Here is a 22,856-nt window from a genome sequence, read left to right as displayed (position 1 = left end):
TTGCTTGAACAAGATACTAAGGGCTTCGGGGCTTCTGTACTCATCTTTATCAAGGGTTCCAATAATTTCCCTGACTGTAGGTTTCAAAACCAGTCATTGCATCAACTACAAAATAAATTATTTATAATTTGAAGATATGTGACATGTTGATATAGGTACTTACTGATGCACAATGATGGACATAGACAATTCAAGTAGGAACTATGAAAATCTCTCTTATTCCAAACATTTTAGCTGCTAAAGAAAGGCAAACTCATTCAGCAATATTTATAAAAATATATTTCACAAAGTAGGAAACAATACAGGGTATCTTAGATTACATTACAGGGAGTGAATAATTAAACATACACATTTATAAGCATTAAAGCACAGTAGAAAATATGATCTGCATGTAAGACTATTTCATATATATTGTTAAGTCTACTGAGAACTGCCATATACTGTATCAGTACAAATTGAGTATGCACGCAGCTGTAGTGCCATTTTAGATTCTCATGTGCAAGAGCTAACGTGCATAGACAAAACCTACCACCTCAATGAAAGCTACGGATATTATCAGTAACTCTATGTACATGTATTTTTTGTCTAATAATATACAGTGTAGCACAATATGCAAGAGTCTGTATTTTATTTTTATGGGTTTTGTTACCAGTGGTTCCTAAATGAAATTTAAAATTGAGGGGTCGAATATTCACATCAATTAAATTATCCCAGCTATTGTGCTTAAATGGTCACTGGTAACTCTGTATACAGAATAATGATAAACAGTATACATTAATTGTATGTGTAAAAGTTCCCTTTCCATCCAATCTTTTACTTTTCAGTAATTCCTGTTCTCTGTATACTTTATTAACAGCAATATCTAAACAACAAGTTCAGCTGTGATGAAATAGCTTCAGCGGTGGAAAGAACAGTTGAGAAAAGGGATCATTCTAAACTCTCACTCACTTATAACCTGTAGCACAGAAACAAACGCAAATAAGAACAGATATATAAAAAACTAATCATACAACGATAATGAGGAATCAAGACGATCATTTTCGAAAAACATTTGAATACAATTGCATTTAATGCTTGCTTCTGTAAAAAGAAGGCCTCAAAGTTTCTACATTTCTCTTTTTTTGTCTTTCGCTTTAGTCTTTTATAGGCTAATAATATTTGCAAACCACACTTGGAGCGTGTAATTACAAATAGTTGTATAAAGCAAACTGTCTGGCTCAAACAGTTTATAAATGTGGCCACCTGGTATCAAATGATATCTAAACAAATTCATTTTAAAGCCAATATTGTAGTGGTTCTCATTTTGCTTTTTCAAATCATACATACATTCAACATTGTATTGTAGACCAAATATTGCTTTTTCTTTTAGTTTCCTATTTTATCTCTGATTATCTGGGTGGTGGGTAGAGATCTGAGATGAGGGCCACTCAGTAGTACAATTGTTCTGTGGTTGAATCTCCATGTTGTCCATGAAGGCTGTAGAACGTCACACAATCCCTCTCTTCTTTCATCAGGCAACTACCAAGAATCCAGGTCTTTATGCTTCTGGCAGTCACAGCGAATGACAAATACCCAAAATACTGCTAGACACTCCACAACGGAATCTAAATTACACTCCACAAGAATCCTAGACCTCCTAATATATCGACATTGTTAAGTTTGGCTCAACAATACAAAGCGCTTAACGTGATAGATGATGAACGCTATACTTCACTCTAAGAGTACAAAAGGTGGCCCCCTTTTTTAAACAGCTGTTTCTATAAGCCGGCAAACCCTAGCATAATACACAAGTATGTGGACAAAATCAAAGGGTATCTGCTGATCAAAGGTCAAGTCTCCTTATCACTTTCACCCACTGAGTAGAGCTCCCCAAGTCTTCTGAAACGCGGACCCCACTCTCTGAGGTAGTCATAGTTCTGGTCTGAGTCTGAGGACGCAGTCTCGAGGGAGCTCAGGGACCCAGCAATGGAGCCCCGGCCCTCATAGCCATAGATCTGAATTGAGTCGTAGGGAGGGGCTGTGGGGTCGTTGTCCGCCTCGTGGAGTCTGACATTGATGAACTCATCCACATCCACACCGTTAGGACCACCACTCTGCCTTGGCATGAACTGCAGGTCTGGCTTGATATCCTTGCGGGGCAGGTAACCATTGATTCCATCAGGGTTCTGCAGTGTGGCAATGTCGAAGGCCTCAGTGTCTTCTTCTCCACCCCCCTCATCATCATACCGGATGATGTTCTCCCTCACATCTTCGTCATCTTTGATGATAAGTGGCTTGTTCTTGTGTCTTCTCAGCGTCACAAACAGCACCACTATAACTGCCGAATAAGAGGACATGTCAAAGTCATGTGCTCACAAAGACAATGTTTGTAGATTTTTGTTACATGACTATTTTTCAGATGTAATCAAATTGCATTAAGTATCAGTATTATCTTACCTAAAAGTAGTATTATGCAGGCGAGAATGGCAATCAAAGCTCCCATGCTGAGGCCAATGGGTAGGACATAGGCCTCCACGTTGCATGACTGGACTATTCCCTCCCTGCTGCATCCACACACCCGGATGGTCAACGTGTTAGTGCTGCTCATTGGAGGATTTCCATTGTCAGTCACAATTATGGGCAGGAAATACATCTCCTGTTTCTGGCGCCGGAAGGTGTCATGCTTGGCTAAAACACTGATGGAGTTGTCTGTGGGGAGAGAAAGTAGTTGTAAAAAAGTAGCAAACTAGCTTCTGCTGAGTAAGAGCGTGTTTTTTGTAGAGTGACAAACCAAAATGTTTTGCAATCCAGTAAAATAAAATACAAATTCAAATGAGGTTGAGGTGATGACACTAGAAAAACAGCAGTTGCATTGGCTGCCAAGTGGTTTGTGGTCTCACATTTATATTCTGTTGATGGCTTTCAGTCACCTTCCTCCTCAACATATTCCAATAGCAGAACTCTGTAAGAGATTGAACTCTATTTTGTCATACCCTTACTAAGATGTGGAAATGAAGCGACGTGAGTGCGACACTGACATAGAAGATGGTACAAGGCAACTCTGAGAGGTGCCAGGGGCTCTTTGATGACACTTCTGTGAGCTCTGTGTTCATTATCTAGCTAATCATATCCACTCACACACATATTGTCAAACACTTTTATTCCTGTTAGAGTCTACTCAAGCCGGTGTAGTAGAAAATATGTTTCTTGTCACATGTTATCACATTAACTTCACATGAGATCACGTGATCACATGAAAACGTGTTTTTAGAACACTTCACATGGGAAATGAATAAGGTCAGTTCAATTGTCTACCCTCTGTCTGAGCATGCGTGGCAGAGAAACGTGAAACAAACACAATAAAGCCTAAAGGAAACATGTTGTCCATCACATTGTAGCATCTTCATACCAAAAGTGTGAAAAAAATTATAATATTGATTCAACATGTGCTGAACCCTATGTGGCTCTGGTCAACAGTAGTCCAGTACACAGTACGTCAGTATACATAGATTGTACAAAACATTAAGAACACCTTCCTAATATTGAGTTGCACAATTTGTCGGGGTATGGACTACAAGGTGTCAAAAGCATTCCACGGGGATGCTGGTCCATGTTGACACCAATGCATCCCACAGTCGTGTCAAGTTGGCTGGATGTCCTTTGGGTGGTGGACCATTCTTGATACACACAGGAAACTATTGAGCATGAAAAACCCAGCAGCGTGGCAGTTCTTTACACACTCAAACCGGTGCACCTGGTATCTACTACCATACCCCATTCAAAGGCTCTTCAATATTTTGTCTTCCCTGGGTTGTGCCGTGGCAGAGATCTTTGTGGGCTATACTCGGCCTTGTCTCAGGATGGTAAGTTGGTGGTTGAAGATATCCCTCTAGTGGTGTGGGGGCTGTGCCTTGGCAAAGTGGGTGGGGTTATATCCTTCCTGTTTGGCCCTGTCCGGGGGTATCATCGGATGGGGCCACAGTGTCTCCTGACCCCTCCTGTCTCAGCCTCCAGTATTTATGCTGCATTAGTTTATGTGTCGGGGGGCTAGGGTCAGTTTGTTATATCTGGAGTACTTCTGTCTTATCCGGTGTCCTGTTTGAATTTAAGTATGCTCTCTCTAATTCTCTCTTTCTCTCTCTCTTTCTCTCTTTCTTTCTCTCTCTCGGAGGACCTGAGCCCTAGGACCATGCCTCAGGACGACCTGACATGATGACTCCTTGCTGTCCCCAGTCCACCTGGCCGTGCTGCTGCTCCAGTTTCAACTGTTCTGCCTGCGGCTATGGAACCCTGACCTGTTCACCGGACGTGCTACCTGTCCCAGACCTGCTGTTTTCAACTCTCTAGAGACCGCAGGAGTGGTAGAGATACTCTTAATGATCGGCTATGAAAAGCCAACTGACATTTACTCCTGAGGTGCTGCACCCTCGACAACTACTGTGATTATTATTATTTGACCATGCTGGTCATTTATGAAAATCCTTATTTAACCTCTCTCTTCCCCCTTCATCTACACTGACTGAAGTGGATTTAACAGATTTAACAGGTGACGTCAATAAGGGATCATAGCTTTCACCTGGTCAATCTGTCATATTTTGTAGACTCAGCGTATGTCTGTTGGTAGAGCATTGCACTTACAATTCCAGGGTTGTGGGTTCAATTCCCATAGGAGACCAGTACAAAAAATATAATAATGTCGCTTTAGATAAGAGCATCTGGTAAAATGCTGGTTCCTATCGTGTCAATCTTTAGTGCAATCAATACAGCAGTATTACATTGATCACAATATATACCTGAAAGTTTCTCCGAGGTATTTTACCTTAAGACTATGAGGTTAAAGACTAAACAGCTTGTGTGCAGTAGGATATCCTAGCTGGCAGACCCTGTTCCCTGGCCCTGGCTAACCCTATCCTCTCCACAGCACATTCACTGCAATTAGAGTCATCATCACAAACAAACCAGCACACACAAGTTCAGAAGGTCTGCTACTCTTCACTGGAGTGGCTCTGCCTGCAGTATGCAGATGGAAATAGTCATACAAGTGCTGTGCTTATATTTCTCATGTAGAACACTGACACTTCATAACAGCTAGATGTAGACTTTAACAAGAACAATGATTTCTTCAACTATCCAATTTTTGCTGAGAAAATGTGAACATCAACATGTAAAACCCTGTCTCTACTGTTAGCGATAAGTATATATTTGTATTAGTTTGTAGCAGTTTAATTAATATCTTAATGATATCTAGATGTGAAAATATTGCTTCAATGTTGCCTATGGTTTCTTCATTACAAATTCCTCTAGATTCAGGAACTTATCCTATTTGTCTCCTAATACACCTGTTTCCATGGTGGCAGGTTTCCATTTAGATAAAGAGGCTGGTGCATTTAATGTCCTGATTCTATATTTTCCTTTTACTAACAGCTAGACACAGCAGTTCCTCTTGCCTGCAGCCTTCGCATCAAAACAGACGGACAGAACCAGATGAAGATTCTTCGCCCCAAGCTCTTTGAAAACATTACGCAACAACATCAGGATGAGCGTGGGCTCTTCAGTGAGAGTAATGGAAAAGAGCAGGGGAGGGGGAGAAAGTAGACCAGAAAGCCTGCTAAACCAATCACCGTATTTAGCAAACAAATGTAGTGCCATCTGCCATGCGGCAACAGCTCTCAGGAAGTCACCCTACATTGAGCTGCAAGACTACCCGCAGACTATTTGGATTCAACTAATTTACTTTCTTTCAAAATCCACTGGGGAGTAAAGAGTAGCTGATGACCAGGCTATTGCGCATCTGCTAACTACTGGGTACGGTAATCCAACCAGATTTAATCTTCGATTGGACTAATATGCCGCAGGATAGAAGACATTTTTTGTCATTCTCTCTCACGTTCTGTCCTTACCTCCGTTGTTTTTTATCGTGAAATTAGGATTGTTTAGCATCTCTGGGATGAGGCGGTATTCAAAGTAGTGTCCCTGTATTGGGTCATCCTTGTCGACAGCACTGACCGTCTGTATCACCTGTGGAAACAGACAGAAAGAGAGGAGCCCAATGCCATTAGAGAGAGAGGTCATCCATTACTTTGTTTTTGCCCTCACAAAAAGCCTGACCGTGACATTGGCTCAGAGAAAATGAAAAATATCCTCCATTCATTCCAGGAATTTGAAATTGTTATATGTGGTGCTGTCTCATCTGGCACACTTTTGGTTCCTGGGTTCATCTATTTATCTGCCATCATAGTTCTTATCAAGCTGTATGTCTGTGATTGATTAGAAATGAGAATTCAGCTATCTTGGTCATTGGTCTTTTTTTTATTTATTGTAGTTGTCTGAATGAATAGGATTGATGTGAAGGAGAATGCAAAGCACTTGTGCAGAATTTTGGCAAGAGATCCATTGTGCCATCTGGAAGAGGACATGAAAGACAACTCTGAATTATGATTCACTCTGATCAATGCTGACTGCTCTCATTTTCCCTCAGTCTCTGTGTGTTGTGTCAGGGGAGGAGTGTCTCGGAGAAAGGCCACACTCCTGCCTCTGTACTTTCCCATTGAAATAAATAGGCTATAATTCACCATGGGTGATCATTACTGAGGAGATGCAGGGGGAGACAACAATGACAGCCTTGATGAATGCCCCGTACCTGGCCAGGTTTGCCATTTTCACAGAGGAAAGCCTCGTATTCCGTCGCAAACTCTGGGGCGTTGTCATTTATGTCCAGCACTCGGATGGCCACGATAGCCCGTGATATCTGGCTGTGGTTTCCTGATAAACAAAACCCAACATCAGACAATGAATACAATAACATTGGATACTGTACATCGGGGAAATTAAATCCCAGGTAAATTCCATGACCCAGATACATTTTTTTCTGTTATTTTATTTAATTCCCTAGGCTGATAAAGACAGATGAGAAGCCACATCAATCTGAGTTTTAGCTGATATCAAGAATGCAAAACAGGAGTGGTAGTAAGAAAAAAAAATCTCATTCAAAGTGCTTTTGAAATCCCCTGAACACGCTCATGTTTTATGCATGAGGGTTAAAAAATGCATATTAATGAATCAACGGCAGCAGAATTCTAAAAAGATAATAAAGGGCCATTTAATTAGATTAGATTACATTTATTGGGATTATTCATTGCCTGTAATTGACAGTCCCTTTTGAGATAAATGATTGTATTTAAGTGTTGCAACCACTAACATGTAGCTATTAATTTGGTCCATAGAGCAATAGATGTCGCTCTGGCTGTTGACACCTTTCCTTTGTATGTTTGTGAGACCATACAGGTAGCTAACATTCAAAACAATGATGTACATGATGCATATTGTCACATGAAAAACAGAAAATGGTTTTGATATATGGTTGTGAGATACAAGGTTGTGATATAAGCACCCCTTAGCTCACTCACATAACACTGCAGCAAGTGGAGAATTTTACACTAAATTTTAAGAATGATTCAGGACAAAATGCCCAGAGGTGAGCATAAGAGAGGAGAAAAAGAGTGGGAAACAGAGGGAAACTAAAATAGACAGTTTGCTAGAAGGTGATAGATGTACAGAGTGAGAAAAAAAGAAGTGTCCACATTTTCCTTGTGCTCTGTTAATGTGACTTTCACTCCACCACAGCAAGCATTGCCATCTGATTAGTCAGATGTCAACTGGTGCAAGCAGCAGAACGACACACCGTTTGGGTGGCAAATGACAATGGAATTGGACTGGGAACACAATTCTTCCTCTTCACGCCAGAGAGGATTCCTGCTTGCCTCCAATCCACAAAGAATAGTAAACAGACATATTTATTTTGGTAAATTTCTATTAAGTGTGTTCAGTGATGCTGCTGTCTTGAGTCACAGTCAGTTTAGCAAAAGTCATGAAAGGCACAGTGAGATGTGTAACACCATACTTGACAAGGCTAGCATGAATATCAACAGAGACGCATTGCATTTACAATAACATGCCACGAACGTATGCTCTCTACAGCATATATTTTATTATGGTTGTGGCAATTAGTGTGTTTCACTTTGATTATGAAAGGTGAGGGAGACCAAGTTACAAGTATTGTCCATTTCTTATTCAATAGCTTCAAGGCGTACATTACATTTTATCGCAACATACAGACCCCCTGAAACAATCTGTATGCAAATAAAGTTTTACACATGGTTTGAGTTGTTTGTAGTTCTACCTCAAATATGTTGTATAGTTAGTCAGTTTCCTGGATCACAGATGTTCCTGTATCTGTAATGGAAGCTGGCATTGGTGCATACAGCGTTGGTGTTTGTGTTTACAACTGTTTATTTGATACTTCTTAATGTACTCGCTCTTCCACAAATTGACTACTGACCTGTTTAATTCAATCAAAATTCTGCAGATGAACATATTTTCCGCCCCTGTGAATTCAACCTCTAATTATTTGTACCGCACTACGGCCATTAACATCAGATAGGTTACAATTGCGAGACTATTTTATAGAGGATAATGAAAGCCAGTCAATCCTTTGTTGGAGGCAGCAATGAAGTTGTTCAAACTGTGTTAGTAAACAGATCTGAATGTTCACAAGCAGTTGTCTTCCGCCTGAGTTTACACTTGTCCTTCATCATTGCATTGATTTGAAAAGGAAATTGCATTTAGTTAATCATGTCGTAGACCACGAACAGCGTTAAAAAATGTCTATTGGAAATGTTACTTACTGATTTCAGTGGCTGTTACTGTGATGTTGTGCCACACATCTGTCTCTCGGTCCAGCGGTTTGGCCAACGTTATCTTCCCATCGTCTACGTTAATATTGAACTGCCTCTCCAGATCGGTGTGGCGATCAATAAAGTACCTACAGAAATAGAGAAAATCATTAGAAGTTCCAAATGCCGCACGCAACTAACTAACCGTTCTCGACAATCCCTTGGGTGCACTGACTAATGGAGACGTATCCATCAAGAGGTTCCTGTGGATGAATGTATGGGAAAAGCAGTAGGAAGTCAATTATCATATAAGGATTAATTACAGGCCTCAGATTAGCAGGAGAGGACATTAAAGCACAATACGGTTTAGGAGGCTCTTTAAAAACTAAAGTGGACGTGAGTCTGGTTTGGTCTCCAAACAGTGGCTCCTTAATGTTCCCCTCCCTACAAATAGGTCATTAGTGAAGGCTGCAGGGCCCAGCAGCATCAGCACCATCCTCCTTCTTCACATTCTCTCCTTTCCTTGTGACTTTACCTTGACCTCGTTTGAAAACGTCACAGGGATCAAACTAAGGAGGGGTGGGAAAGTCACAAGGTAGAAGGGATACAATGTAAAGTTGCATTTAAATTCAAATCCAAATCGACCATCCTCGTTCACTCTGATGTCCCTGTACTGTGGATTGAAGCAAGACGGAAGTAGCATTTCAAGGGCAACAACCTTATATATAATTCAACAACCTCACCAATAGCAACAACGTGATGAAACATTGACCATTAAAAAAGCCTCAAGTTAATATTTATGTGGATTTCTAAAATCATTGTAACTTTAGAACTGGATTCGTCACAATGCATTGGGTGGTGCCAATTCATCACACGCTTTCAGAAATTGACACACGTGCACACTTGGCATGTGAAAAACATATTATTGATGTGAAAAGTGTTATTTTTGTATATTTATTTGAATGCATACATTCAATAATTAAATGCACTCAATGCCACACAACATGTTATCAACAAATATGAATTTCCCTTAATTAAGGCTGCCAGTCAGAATAATCGAAGTTACCAAGAGCAACAAGGCCTTTAAAAGGTATTTTATATGTGATCCGATTCAGGAAACTAGGCGTATGTCGCAAGTCACGACTTCACAGGAGAGCCCTTTGAACATAAAAAATATTATTTTCTCAAAATGCGTTTTTGGTCAGAAATGCCTTCTCAAATATGTGAACTTTCATGTGCCTTAATAACAAACGTGTATGCCATCTGTAAATACGGATAACATTGTTAAATTACGTGCCTTGTTGGTTAAGCCACAGAAAAAGTCAGTAACCTTCCCGCTAGCCATGATTGGCTGAGATAATGAGTAGGCTGGATATACCGAGAGAGGATTTTGTATTGGTCTGCCATATAGAAGGCTTCTGTCTATTTGAGCTGGTCAGTCTGTGTTGGTAATCCTGTCGAATTCCACTTTTTTTTTTTTATGTTTCGGGTAGTGGATCTGCATAGGTATGTGTTGCTCTCCACTCTCTGGAGGATCAAGTTTTGAAATCAGTGGAATTAGACTATGATAGCTAAAGAGATGGAGAAAACACCTGTCTCCGGACTACATCTTCAAACTAAGGGCAACTGTGGTAGGGCAACTGTGGTAGGGCAACTGTGGTAGGGCATCCATGACAGGGAGACTATCATGCATGATAGACCATCATGCATGATGATGTATACAGGTAAGATAGTGTAGCGTTAGCTAGCTACATTTTCAGATATTACACGTTTCTAATTTTGACAGAAAGTGGTTTCATTATAAGCTAAAGTGCACTGTCGGCTAGCTAGCTAATGTTAGCTGGCTTGCTCCCTAGCTGACGTTATTATTTGAATTCCGCAGCTGTTTGCTTTGCTAGTTAAAGCCTAATGTTAGCTAGCTATCATTGAACCTGGATGGTTAGCTCCCAGCATATTCATGAAGGGTAGTAACGACATGATTTGGCACTATGTTCATTGTTGTTTAACTAGCTAACGTTAGCTGGCTGGCTCGTTAGCTAACGCTACGTGACGTGTGTGATCTTACACGTTGTTTACCTAGCAAGGTTAATTGTTTACCTAGCTAGCTACAGTTGAAGTCGGAAGTTTACATACGCTTAGGTTGGAGTCATTTTCAACCACTCCACAAATGTCTTGCTAACAAACCATAGTTTTGGCAAGTCGGTTAGGACATCTACTTTGTGCATGACACAAGTAATTTTTCCAACAATTGTTTACAGGCAGATTATTTCACTTATAAATCACTGTATAACAATTCCAGTGGGTCAGAAGTTTACATACATTAAGTTGACTGTGCCTTTAAACAGCTTGGAAAATTCCAGAAAATGATGTCATGGCTTTAGAAGCTTCTGATAGGCTAATTGACATCATTTGAGTCATTTGGAGGTGTACCTGTGGATGGTTTTCAAGGCCTAGCTTCAAACTCAGTGCCTCTTTGCTAGACATCATGGGAAAATCAAAAGAAATAAGACAAGACCTCAGAAAAAATTGTAGTCTGGTTCATCCTTGGGAGCAATTTCCAAATGCCTGAAGGTACCACGTTCATCTGTACAAACAATTGTACGTAAGTATAAACACTATGGGACCACGCAGCCGTCATACCTCTCAGGAAGGAGACGCGTTCTGTCTCCTAGAGATTAAAGTACGTTGGTGCGAAAAGTGCAAATCTATCCCAGAACAACAGCAAAGGACCTTGTGAAGATGCTGGAGGAAACGGGTACAAAAGTATCTATATCCACAGTAAAACGAGTCCTATATCGCCATAACCTGAAAGGCCGCTCAGCAAGGAAGAAGCCACTGCTCCAAACCCGCAATAAAAAAAGCCAGACTACGGTTTGCAACTGCACATTCTTTTAGATCATACTTTTAGAAAAATGTCCTCTGGTCTGATGAAACAAAAATAGAACTGTTTGGCCATAATGAACATCATTATGTTTGGAGGAAAAAGGGGGAGGCTTGCAAGTCGAAGAACACCATCCCAACCGTGAAGCACAGGGTGGCAGCATCATGTTGTGGGGGTGTGTTGCTGCAGGAGGGACAGGTGCTTTTCACAAAATAAATGGCATCATGAGGAGGGAAAATATGTCGATATATTGAAGCAACATCTCAAGACATCAGTCAGGAAGTTAAAGCTTGGTCGCAAATGTGTCTTCCAAATGGACAATGACCCCAAGCATAATTCCAAAGTTGTGGCAAAATGGCTTAAGGACAACAAAGTCGAGGTATTGTAGTGGCATCACAAAGCCCTGACCTCAATCCTATTGAAAATGTGTGGGCAGAACTGAAAAAGCGTGTGCGAGCTAGGAGGCCTACAAACCTGCCTCAGTTACACTAGCTCTGTCAGGAGGAATGGGCCAAAATTCACCCAACTTATTGTGGGAAGCTTCTGGAGGGCTTCTCGAAACATTTGACCCAAGTTAAACAATTTAATGGCAATGCTACTAAATACTAATTGAGTGTAACGTAAACTTCTGACCCACTGGGAATGTGATGAAAGAAATAAAAGCTGAAAGAAATCATTCTCTCTACTATTATTCTGACATTTCACATTCTTAAAATAAAGTGGTGATCCTAACTGACCTAAGACAGGGAATGTTTACTAGGATTAAATGTCAGGAATTGTGAAAAACTGAGTTTGAATGTATTTGGCTAAGGTTAATATAAACTTCCGACTTCAACTGTATATGTCTTAAGCTAAACTGTACATCACTCGTTGAATATGGTCGGTGTCGGTAAACGTCTGCAAAGAAGCGTAATGCAATTGTTGCCAGCATAGCTGGTTAGGCCGTTTTCATGTTATCCATAGGTAAACTAATCATCGGCCAGAGCATCAAGTGTGTGCTCTGCACACTCTGAGGGCGAAACAAGATGGGTGGGGCTAAAGCTTAAGAGGATGTGAACGATGCTGAATGGGTGTAGACAAATAGCTCTTCACTAGATACCAAAACATTCAAAGGCCATTTTCTGAAAAGTGAGTTAACAAGTTTATCAACTTTCAAAGCAGAATTACTGTCCCATTGTTCCTCAAAAATGCAGTATGATATACCATTTTGTAGCTCTGAGTCTCTAGCTTTATCGAATGTAAAAAAACACAATTTGAAATGTTGCTATATAAGACAGAATCCAGGTGGTGAGTCACATATGCATGTGAATGCATGCATTCATTATTTGAATGCACTCAATGACACACCGAACATACATGTATATTCCTTTAAACTAAATGCCCCTCCCTGTAAACATAGCCTCTCTCAAAGCAAGTCAAAAGTTTGGCCAATGCTTTGCTTTTTCACTAATCTAATTCCCCAATGTGCTTTGCAAACCTCCTCCAACCACCCTCCCAACCCCATCTCCCTTTACACACGACCTTGGGTCTCATCCTATTTCACTGTGGAACTGCTCATCCCTATCAGCACAGACCTGTTGACAGACCCATGTATTTTATGCATGAGAAATAGGGGAGAAAAAAACCAACAATGACCAAATAATAATAATAATGAAAACAACGAGCTAACACGAAATGAAATAAATAAGCCATTGCCCTAGATTCCAACTGTGGGAGACGTATTGAGCCATGACATTTCAATTTTTTTTGATGAAATGGTGTAAATCCTCAGACGACGGGCGGGAGGTCCAGGAGGACTCCTCCACAGACGCAGAGCACTTTCAAGACAGGCAGACAGCCCAAACCACCTGGGAGAAGTCTCCAGGAGAAGGAGTGGATTCCAGGCAGGCTTTGACAGCTTCACGTGGAGGGAGACCGACCCTGAAATGTACTGCCACGTGTCAATCAAACTGACAATGTGATGCGAAAAGAATTAAAGCAAATACATTTATCAGATGTTCCTTGCAAGAGATGGGTGCTGACTGTCAAAGGTGTGAGGATGTGTTTGGGAGCGGACCATTGGATGTGAATAATTCAATGCCGGGAAAGGACAATACAAATTAGCACCTGATACTTCTCACTCGTTCAATACCTGACTCAAATTACATTGGGCAGCCCTCCCCTAAACACATCTTTCTTATTCAACCATATGACATTTATAACTTTTACACACTGTCTTAATATTATTTTAGGTTCGAACACTTTGTAAGCTACATTTACTAAGCTGTTATCTGGGTCACAAACAGGAATGTTATAAGTGATAGTTCAAATGTGCTGGTTATAAGCCATAAAGCCAGTAATATGTGTGAGTGTGAGACAGAGAACAAATGTATTCATGACATTTCTGTCTTATATAAGGTCAGTAATTCTATTGGGAGCATCACAGATGTAGAACTAATTTCACTGTCCTCCGCATGCTAACCAGCTCTTTGTAAGGACACATGTATTCCTGTTTTCCCTGAACATGTCCTGAACTTGTTCTCGACAAGAAAGTCTACTTGACATTAAATTTACATTCATTTTACATAATCTCTTTTACATGACTCCTTGTATTAACATTTGCAACATGTCAGCTGTCAAGGTAAGTAAATGATGTAGCAGGGCCTGAAGAAAGGCAGACAAGCTTACACAGTCACCTGACAGACCTGGCTCTCATTACCCATAAACTTTTGTAGTCCTATGATCCTCTTCTAAACCCTCACCAGGTTCAGTGCTGTGTGCATGTCCCACTCAACTCCACCAATGTACAAACGTTTCTCTACATGGTGTTTTGAGCAACTACCTAGGTTAGCCATAATGTACTATTAAAAGGCATCATCAATACCAGATACTGTAATGAGACCCTTGATTGGCTCTTACTTTAGCCTTTAAAGCAATAGTGTCCATGTAACGCCCAAGGTCTTGAGCATAATGATCATTCAATAATAAAATAATATTCACAGAGTATGGGGGGACGCTGAAGGAATTGTGTTGCATTTTATGAAGTACACCTGAACCTTGGTTGAATGCAGAAAGTATAGCTTGGTGGGTTGAGGTCTAAGTGAGGAACCAGCCCTTGAGTCATCCTGGTCAGACTGAGAGACTGTGAGTCATTTCGATGTGAGAGTGTTTACTCACAACCTGGATTCAGGGGTAGACGTAACATAGTAAATGTAAATCTGTCTCCCTCCATTCAGTATGATATGTTACATTTCATATGGTATACATTTGTGGATGTCCATCATCTATTTCGTATGATAGAATCCAAGTTACCGTATGATATGTTACGAAGCGCAATTCGTACAATGTTAATATTTTGCAACACTTTATGATATGTTACCAATACAAATTTTTTGTGGCTAACGTTTGCTTGGTGGCTAGGTTGTTAACGCTAACGTTAGCTTGGAGGATAATGTTAGCTAGGCTAGGGGTTGGTGTTGGGGTTAAGATTAGGGTTTAGGTTAGGAATTAGGTTAAAGGGTTAAGGTTATGATTATGGGAAGGGGAATGGTTAGCTAACATGCTCGTAGTTGCAAAGTAGCTAAAAAGTAGAAAGTAGTTGCAAAGTTGCTAATTAGCTAAAATGCTAAACTTGTCCGTGATGAGATTCAAACACGCAACCTTCAAGTTGCTAGACGTTCGCATCTACCTGGTTTTGTCTAGTCTATGAGATCAGGCTGTTACACAGCCTGCTAAGGCTAACAAAGTTCAGCCTATTACCTCTACGATAGTCACAACACTGCTTATTATCACTCCATAGAGAGGCACTCTATCCAATAGCATTGTATGTCAAGGATAACGTTTGTCTGGGCATCCTCTGCCTGGTGGTACCTTACAATGAGAATGTAACACTTTGTGGCAACCTAAAAAGACAATATGCTAATTACAACATGATAAAAACAGGATGAGACTTCCATTGGTTGAGAGACTGCATACAGTACTATGATGACACATTACCACACATTCAAAATTACACATAAAATAATGTAAATAGATCACTTTAAAATGACAGAAACTCAAGGAGATAAAATAGAAGACTTTACAGAATAGAAGTGACATAAAAGCAATTTAATAAATGTAACTGTCAATGGCAATATTGTATGCCATGTTATGTGTGGTGAAAAGCACTTGACATACAGGTACATTATAGATCTGACACATCATGAAAACATACAGGGAAAATGTCTTGACTTAAAGACACAGTGCAGTTCCCACACTATGAGATCGAAATAAAACTGAAATTGTGAAAATGATGATAACGCCCTTTTAGTGCTCTTGAACAACAACAAAAACCTGCCTACAATTGTATTTGCATATGTTTCCTCGTACTTTGTATGTGGGGTAGGCTCTAGAGCAGGGATGGGAAATGTTGATGGGGGTTGGGGCACTAGTGTAAGAGCTGTTTGAAAAGATCGCATGAAATTTCAATCTATTTTGGTCGGATGAAGTTTTGGCCTGCCTAGTGACATCACCAGTTATGCCTGGTGACATAAATCAGTTAATAGACCAATAAGAAAGAGAATTCCAAACCCCTCTGCCAATAAAAGCTAGTTTTCAGTTTTCCCCTCCTACTCAGCCCACTCCCAGACAGTCCTTGAAAAATTATTTTTTGAGAAATTGCTATTTTTGACCAATTTAATTTAAAACAATCACAGTAAGGTGCTTAATTGTTACCAATAAACACTTTGATATTGAGATGAAAACTGCTGCATTGGACTTTAATAAGACCCTGACTGAATTCCTACGGAAGGCAAGTTCCCCATCCTTGCTCTAGAGTCTAGACTCTAGATCATGGGTCTCCAACAGGTTGATGACGAGCTATCAGTATCTCTCAGCACACCCATGAGTAGCTCGCCAAACAATTTTGAAAGTGCATGTATTTTTCAGGTGTTCGCAAACTGTCATAAACAAATCTCACAAGCATCAGACACCTCAAGCTCCTGGCTAGAATCCAATTAAAGTGGATTAAATATATTTTTACACACACTACCCCATAATGACAAAGTTGAAACATGTTTTTAGAAATGTTTGCAAACTTATTGAAAATGAAATACAAAAATACCTCATTTACATAAGTATTCACACAATGTTAGAATCACCTTTGTCAGTGATTACAGCTGTGATGTTTCTGGGTAAGTCTAAGAGCTTTGCACACCTGGATTGTACATTATTATTTAAACAAATTCTTCAAGGTCTGTCAAGTTGGTTGTTGATCAGGGCTAGAAAGCCATTTTCAACTATTGTCATAGATTTTCAAGCTGATTCCAGTCAAAACTGTAACTAGGCCACTCAAGAACATTCATTGTCGTCCCTAGTCCTTGCCGATGACAAGCATACCCTTAACATGATGCAGCCATCACCACGCTTGAAAATATGAAGAGTGGTACTCATAATGCTTTGTACTCAAGACATAAAGTACATTTCTTTTCAATTTGTTTGCAGTTTTACTTTAGTGCAAACAGGATCTATGTTTTGGAATATTTGTATTCTGTACATGCTTCCTTCTTTTCAATCTGTAATTTGGGTAAGTTTTGTGGAGTAACTACAAAGTTGTTGATCCATCCTCAGTTATCTCAGCCATTAAACTCTGTAACATTTTTAAAGTCAACTTAATCCCCGGCAACTGAGTTAGGAAGGGTGCCTGTGCCTTTGTAGTGACTGGGTGTATTGAAACACCACCCAAAGTGTTATCAATAACTTTTCCATGCTCAAAGGGATATTCAATGTCTGTTTTTTTTTTACCCATCTACTAATAGGTACCCTTCTTTGCAAGGCATGTAAACCTCCCTGGTCTTTGTGGTTGAATCTGTGTTTGGAATTCACTGCTCAACTGAGGGACCTTACAGGTGTGTGTGGGGTACAGAGATGAGGTAGTCAATCAAAAATGAAATACAGAACTCATTCAAAAATGACTACTGCACATAGAGTGAGTCCATGCAACATATTATGTGAGTTGTTAAGCAGATTTGTGACTCATTTCAGGAAACTAGGCGTATGTCGCACATCACTACTTCACAGTGATACATTTTTGATCAAAATGCATTTTTGGCAGAAATGCCTTCTGGAACATGTGAACTTTGATGTGCCTTAATAACTAACTTGGATTTCATCCATAAATAGGAATACAATTGTTAAATTACGAGCCAAGTTGGTTTAGCCATGGAAAAAGTCAGGAACCTTCCTGCTGGCCATGATTGGCTGAGATAATGGATGGGCTGGACATGCCGAGAGATGAGTTTAGATCGGTCTGCCATATAGCTGCTATAAAGTGAGCTGTTCAGTATGTGTTGACAGTCCTTTCTACCACACCGTTTTTGAAAGATAAAATGTTAGCCATCAAGAACTACAGAAGTTTTGCTACTTTTCTCAACAAGATTGACGCCCTGAATTTAGCAGGTGCGATCGACAGATCAGTTGGAAAAAAGTGATGGGCAACTTTATGCACACGCCACGGTCAGTGTGACCCGGAGTGACTTGACACAACGCTGGCCAAACACGATGTAGCTACAAACAAAACTTTGTTAAATGGTTCCCGTCTGCCGTGAAGCATTCATCCATGTATACGGGTCAGGGTCGAGCTACATTTTAAGATATAAGGTTCAGATTTAGTCAGAAAGTCGTTTTTATTGCAAGTTAAAGCTTACTGTTAGTTAGCTAGCAAACTTTAGCTTGCTGGCTTGCTTGCTACCGTTACATGTATGATCTGTGTAGAAATATTATTTGAATCAGAAATCAATGTGCATTGCTAGTTATAGCCTAATGTTAGCTAGCTAACATTGAACCTATTTTGTTAGCTTTAGCTACCTGCAGATTCATACTACAGCTATTAAAATATTTGTATTGGTAGTAGTATAAATTGGGATTATTTCGGTTCATTGTTTAGCTAGCTAGCTAGGTAGCTACATGTCTAAACAAAAGACCCCACTTCGGCCCGAGAATTACATGACCCATCAAATTAGCCAGGTGTGTCTGGGGGTGATTACGGCCATCTATTGTAATTCATGAACATGTATACATGTCCAGACAATAGTGACCCATCCACTTAACTAGATGTGGCTTGGGGGTGTTTATAGCATTTCCTTCACATGACCCATCAATTTAGACAATTGTGTCAGGAAAGTGTCATCTAACAATTACAAAATATTTATAAAATATTTTTTTTCTGGACACTTTCTGTTTTTGATATTGCTACTATGCAAGTAACCACTTCACTATACCGTTTACACCTTCTGTATCCTGTCTATGTGACAAATAAGCATAGATTTTATTTGACATAGAGTGTGTTTACCACATGGCCTCACACGTGAATCCTTAAAAATATGGGTGGGGCTAATGCTTAAGAGGGTGTGAACGATGCTGAATGGGTGTAGACAAAGAGGAGTTCTTCAGTAGGTGAACCAATTTCTCAAAAGTGGGTTTATCAACTTTCAAAGCATAATTACTTTCCCATTGTTGCTTAACTGCTGTGTATGATATACTACTTGTATCCAATGTAAAAAAATATATATATTAAAATGTTGCTACATAAGACAAAATCGAGGCGGTCGGTCACATTTTTACTCCCGAACTTATTTAGGCTTGCTTATTGACTCGAGACATTTTAGCTTTCCATTTTTAATTAATTTGTTAACATTTCAAAAAACATAATTCCATTTTGACATTATGTATTATGTATGTATTAAATAGTGTGTGTAGGCCAGTGACACAAAATCTAAATTTAAATAATTTTACATTCGGCTGTACCACAACAAAATATCAAAAGTCAAGGGGCATGAAAACTTTCTAAAGGGGCTGTAGCCACAATTGTCTTAAAAAGCCAAACGTAACACAATATCTGCCTATTTATATCCATTAATATTGCCCCTGTAAGTCTGTTAGCCAAAATGATATCTGTCTTCTGGGTAGACAAAAAGAATTTCCCCAAAACCTTCTCAATAAAATGTTAACTACAAAGTAGGCTTACCTGGCAGAATTATATCATGATTATTTGTATCAATCGCATGTCATGACATAATGCAGCTGCAAAAACATGCTAGACCAGCACAATCCTCTCTCTAAAGGGTTATTACACTCAAAAAGTATATTCTGATGTGATTTAAGCATTGACATGGACTCACAACATCCAATTCCATTGTTTCTCTATGAATAATAAAAAAATGTTGAGAGAAAAACTGAAAAAAATCCCAAACCAGCTAAATTAAAAGCGAGAAAATGTATGATTAGCTCGCGACATGTTTCATAATTTGAAAGTAGCTCTCATGCTTGAAAAGGTTGGAGGCCCCTGGTCTAGGCGATCCTATCCGCCAATCAGGGCTGTGTATGTACATATATTAACATTTGTGTCAAGACGACATGATCAGACTGAGCATTTCAATGGCACACACAGTGATTTATTAGACATACAGTGATGAATAAAAACTTTTTTTAAAGACTGCAGGGAAATAAAGACTCAGGGAAATAAATGATAACAAATATTTTGGAAATTATTTTCATGAAATAAACACACGCAGTGATTTATTAGACATACAGTGATGAATAAAAAAAATACAAAAAAACTGCATGGGCCTAAAGGTACATTCCATCTTGCTGTGGAGCAAATGATCAGTATTGGGAAACAACACAAGATGGCAGGAACATCTCAAGCTGTGTAAGAGCCATTCCCTTCCTCTCCTCAACAGAATGGCTTGACTGTTGAATGCCTTCATTGACATTGGCAGACATGGGAAGCAATGTGACATTAACCACTTAAGTACAGAAAATCACTACTTTCTTCCGGCTCCAAACTCTAAGTAGGTTCCGTAAAGCCTCCTCTAACTCTGATTGCTTGAAAGCTTTCGGACAGCCTTACAAACACTGGAATAACATCCTACAGCCTCAATTCATTTATCGAAATGTGTAATCTTATCCACAAAATAGTAAATGCATGAAGTGCTCTTTCATTCAAAACAGAAAACAAGGAATTAGAAATAAACATCAAAAAGTATATTTTCAATGAGAAAGTCCAGATTGAAAAAACAACCTAATACATCATTACACAGAAAAAATGGGATTCCTAATTGCCAGTCTGAGATGTCAGTATAGTACAATATAGTACAATATAGTACAATATAGTACGTTTATGACAATTATTTCAATCACTTGGACAGACATGTTCACATAAAAATGAAATAGGGCCGTGCTTATCACACATAGATCAGCAGAATAATATATACCACATATCCACACATTACACACATCAATAAATATGCACGCGCAGCACAGTGGTAATGATAACCTTTGTGAAAGTGCAACATAAAAGAACATTGGGGTCACAGAAGAAGAAAAAGAAGAAGGAAAAGAAAAGAGACACCCAAACATGAGAACAGGTTACATTATATTGGTATGCCTATTTTTTTTTAAACGATGAAGATGGAACCAGGTTGAATTCCCCTGCTTTGGCAATAGCCAATAAATGGTTCCCAGCTCACACTCTGTTCACCATGAAATTACACAACCTGTTAGGTGTTGTCCGGGGAACGCGGCAAGTCACTGGAGAATTAATGAAATGACGTGGTGGATGGAGAGAAATTGCCTGTATAACCTATACAAGGTGCCCTTGTGAAATGTCTAAGAATAAGTCACACAACTGAAACGCAGCAGGCAAAGTCACCACTAAGAGAAGTCTACCTGTGCTGTGCTTTCAAGTTTACTACATTGTGGTCCTAAGGAAACAAGGGCAGCCATCGGCTCACATTTCACCACCAAAGGAACATGCACAGTGGCAAGACTATGTTTTAAAAATATATATATGATTCCATGGCACACTGCACTCCTTATATGGGTGGGTAAACAATAAAGTAAACAAGTGTTTGGTGAAATGAGGATGTGAATAACATCTTGTTTCTTACCTGACTAGACTGCCAGTGACATCAGGATCGCGGGCTGTGACTGTTCCTATAACCGTGTTGATGGGGGCATTCTCATCCACCTGCAGGACAAATGTGGGCTTGGAGAAGACAGGGGGTTCATCTGAATCTTCCACTGCAATCTTCACCGTGGCTGTATCCTTGAAGGGGGCGCCACTGTTGGGATCAAATCGAATGTTGGCCGCCTCCACCTTCAGTGTATATGACTTTTTAGTCTCGAAGTTCAGGGGCTGTGGAAAATGACAGAAAACAAATACCTTTCACTGATGTCCAAAGCAGCAAGAAAAAAATGCGCCTGATGTGGATTGAGAAGAACTTATGGAGTTGAAATTGAATAGCGTGATCTCTGATCCTATCAAAAACATTTAAGGAAATAATCCAAGCACAGGGTGGAACAACATTTGTAATTATTAGCAATAACCACAATCTCACCCCAAGTAATCCATGTGTTACCAATTTGTTTTGTGACATCTGCTCTAGGATAGAATAAGGCTGTAAATAAAGTTAATCTAATCTGGTATCACACCAATCTGGTTAAAATGTGTTAGGAAATAATTAAAATAATGTTATTTTTAGGTTTGTGCTACCTGAAAATATAATTTTGTGGCTGTGCACTACCATGACGATAACACTGTTACAAAATCATTTGAAGGATAGCAATTATTGAGGCATTATCATCACATGAATAGAAGTGGATGTGTATTCAGGAATTCTAACACAATAATGACATTTCCTAGGGGGAATTGCATTCCTATGAGTACTTCTGTGGCAAGAAACATACCCTTGAAATTACAGTTAGTCTCATTCCTATTTCACAAGGACATTGAGAACCATTGTCCACTACTTTTTTACACATCATTGAATATTTGCAACATGTAAAAACACCACAATTTAACTCTCTGGTGTCTCAACAACCATCCCAGACTGTCACAATTGTATTTTGAATCACCTCTGGCCGCTCTTATAATACTCAAATAATGGGATCAAGTCACTTCCACGCTCCAAAACCAGGATTTATAGGGAAATCAAAACTGGGCCTTGCCGCTTGAGGGGATCTGAGTTGGCTTTGGGAATGAGAGGGGTTAGCAGAGGGATCAAAACATGTATTCCAGCTTTTCACAAAGAAATTAAAAGAATCCAATGGTCCCCTAGGCTGGGTCGGGCCAGCGCTGGGGCAGTGCCGGCAGCAGGCCCAGCTGTGAAAGAAAAGCAGCTGGGGACGGGGACTGACAGGGGTCTTTGAAGTCCACACGTCTGGCGTCAGGGCACCCGTATGGAGAGGGCCCTGCAGCCCAGTCTTCCGCAGTCTGAGAAGCTATTTGGAGCATTTTCATTATTAACCGCCCTTCCTCTCTCTTCTCTCCCCACCTTCTTCTCCTCCTCCTCTATGTTGAGAGGAGT

General features: G+C 39.8%; 1 protein-coding gene across 4 annotated transcripts in view; it reads right to left on the bottom strand.

Moving 5' to 3' along the window:
- Positions 1-264: 264 nt before the first annotated feature.
- LOC139576197 (cadherin-8-like) overlaps positions 265-22,856 on the bottom strand; it is a 74,343-nt gene continuing 51,751 nt past the window's right edge. For 3 of the 4 annotated variants that reach the window (XM_071401964.1, XM_071401961.1, XM_071401962.1), the window contains exons 7-12: positions 21,438-21,685; positions 8,664-8,800; positions 6,620-6,741; positions 5,880-5,997; positions 2,437-2,688; positions 265-2,317 (exon numbers count right to left, since the gene is read on the bottom strand). In XM_071401964.1, the coding sequence (XP_071258065.1) occupies positions 1,830-2,317; positions 2,437-2,688; positions 5,880-5,997; positions 6,620-6,741; positions 8,664-8,800; positions 21,438-21,685 (1,365 nt within the window). In that variant the 3' untranslated portion in view covers positions 265-1,829. The remainder of the gene's footprint in view (positions 2,318-2,436; positions 2,689-5,879; positions 5,998-6,619; positions 6,742-8,663; positions 8,801-21,437; positions 21,686-22,856) is intronic. The other variant, XM_071401965.1, reaches the window with a different exon arrangement.

Source organism: Salvelinus alpinus, chromosome 5 (genome assembly GCF_045679555.1).
Source record: "Salvelinus alpinus chromosome 5, SLU_Salpinus.1, whole genome shotgun sequence".
NCBI classification, from domain to species: domain Eukaryota; kingdom Metazoa; phylum Chordata; class Actinopteri; order Salmoniformes; family Salmonidae; genus Salvelinus; species Salvelinus alpinus.
The sequence above is the reverse complement of the archived record's forward strand: the minus strand, read 5'-3'. Positions and strand labels throughout refer to the sequence as shown.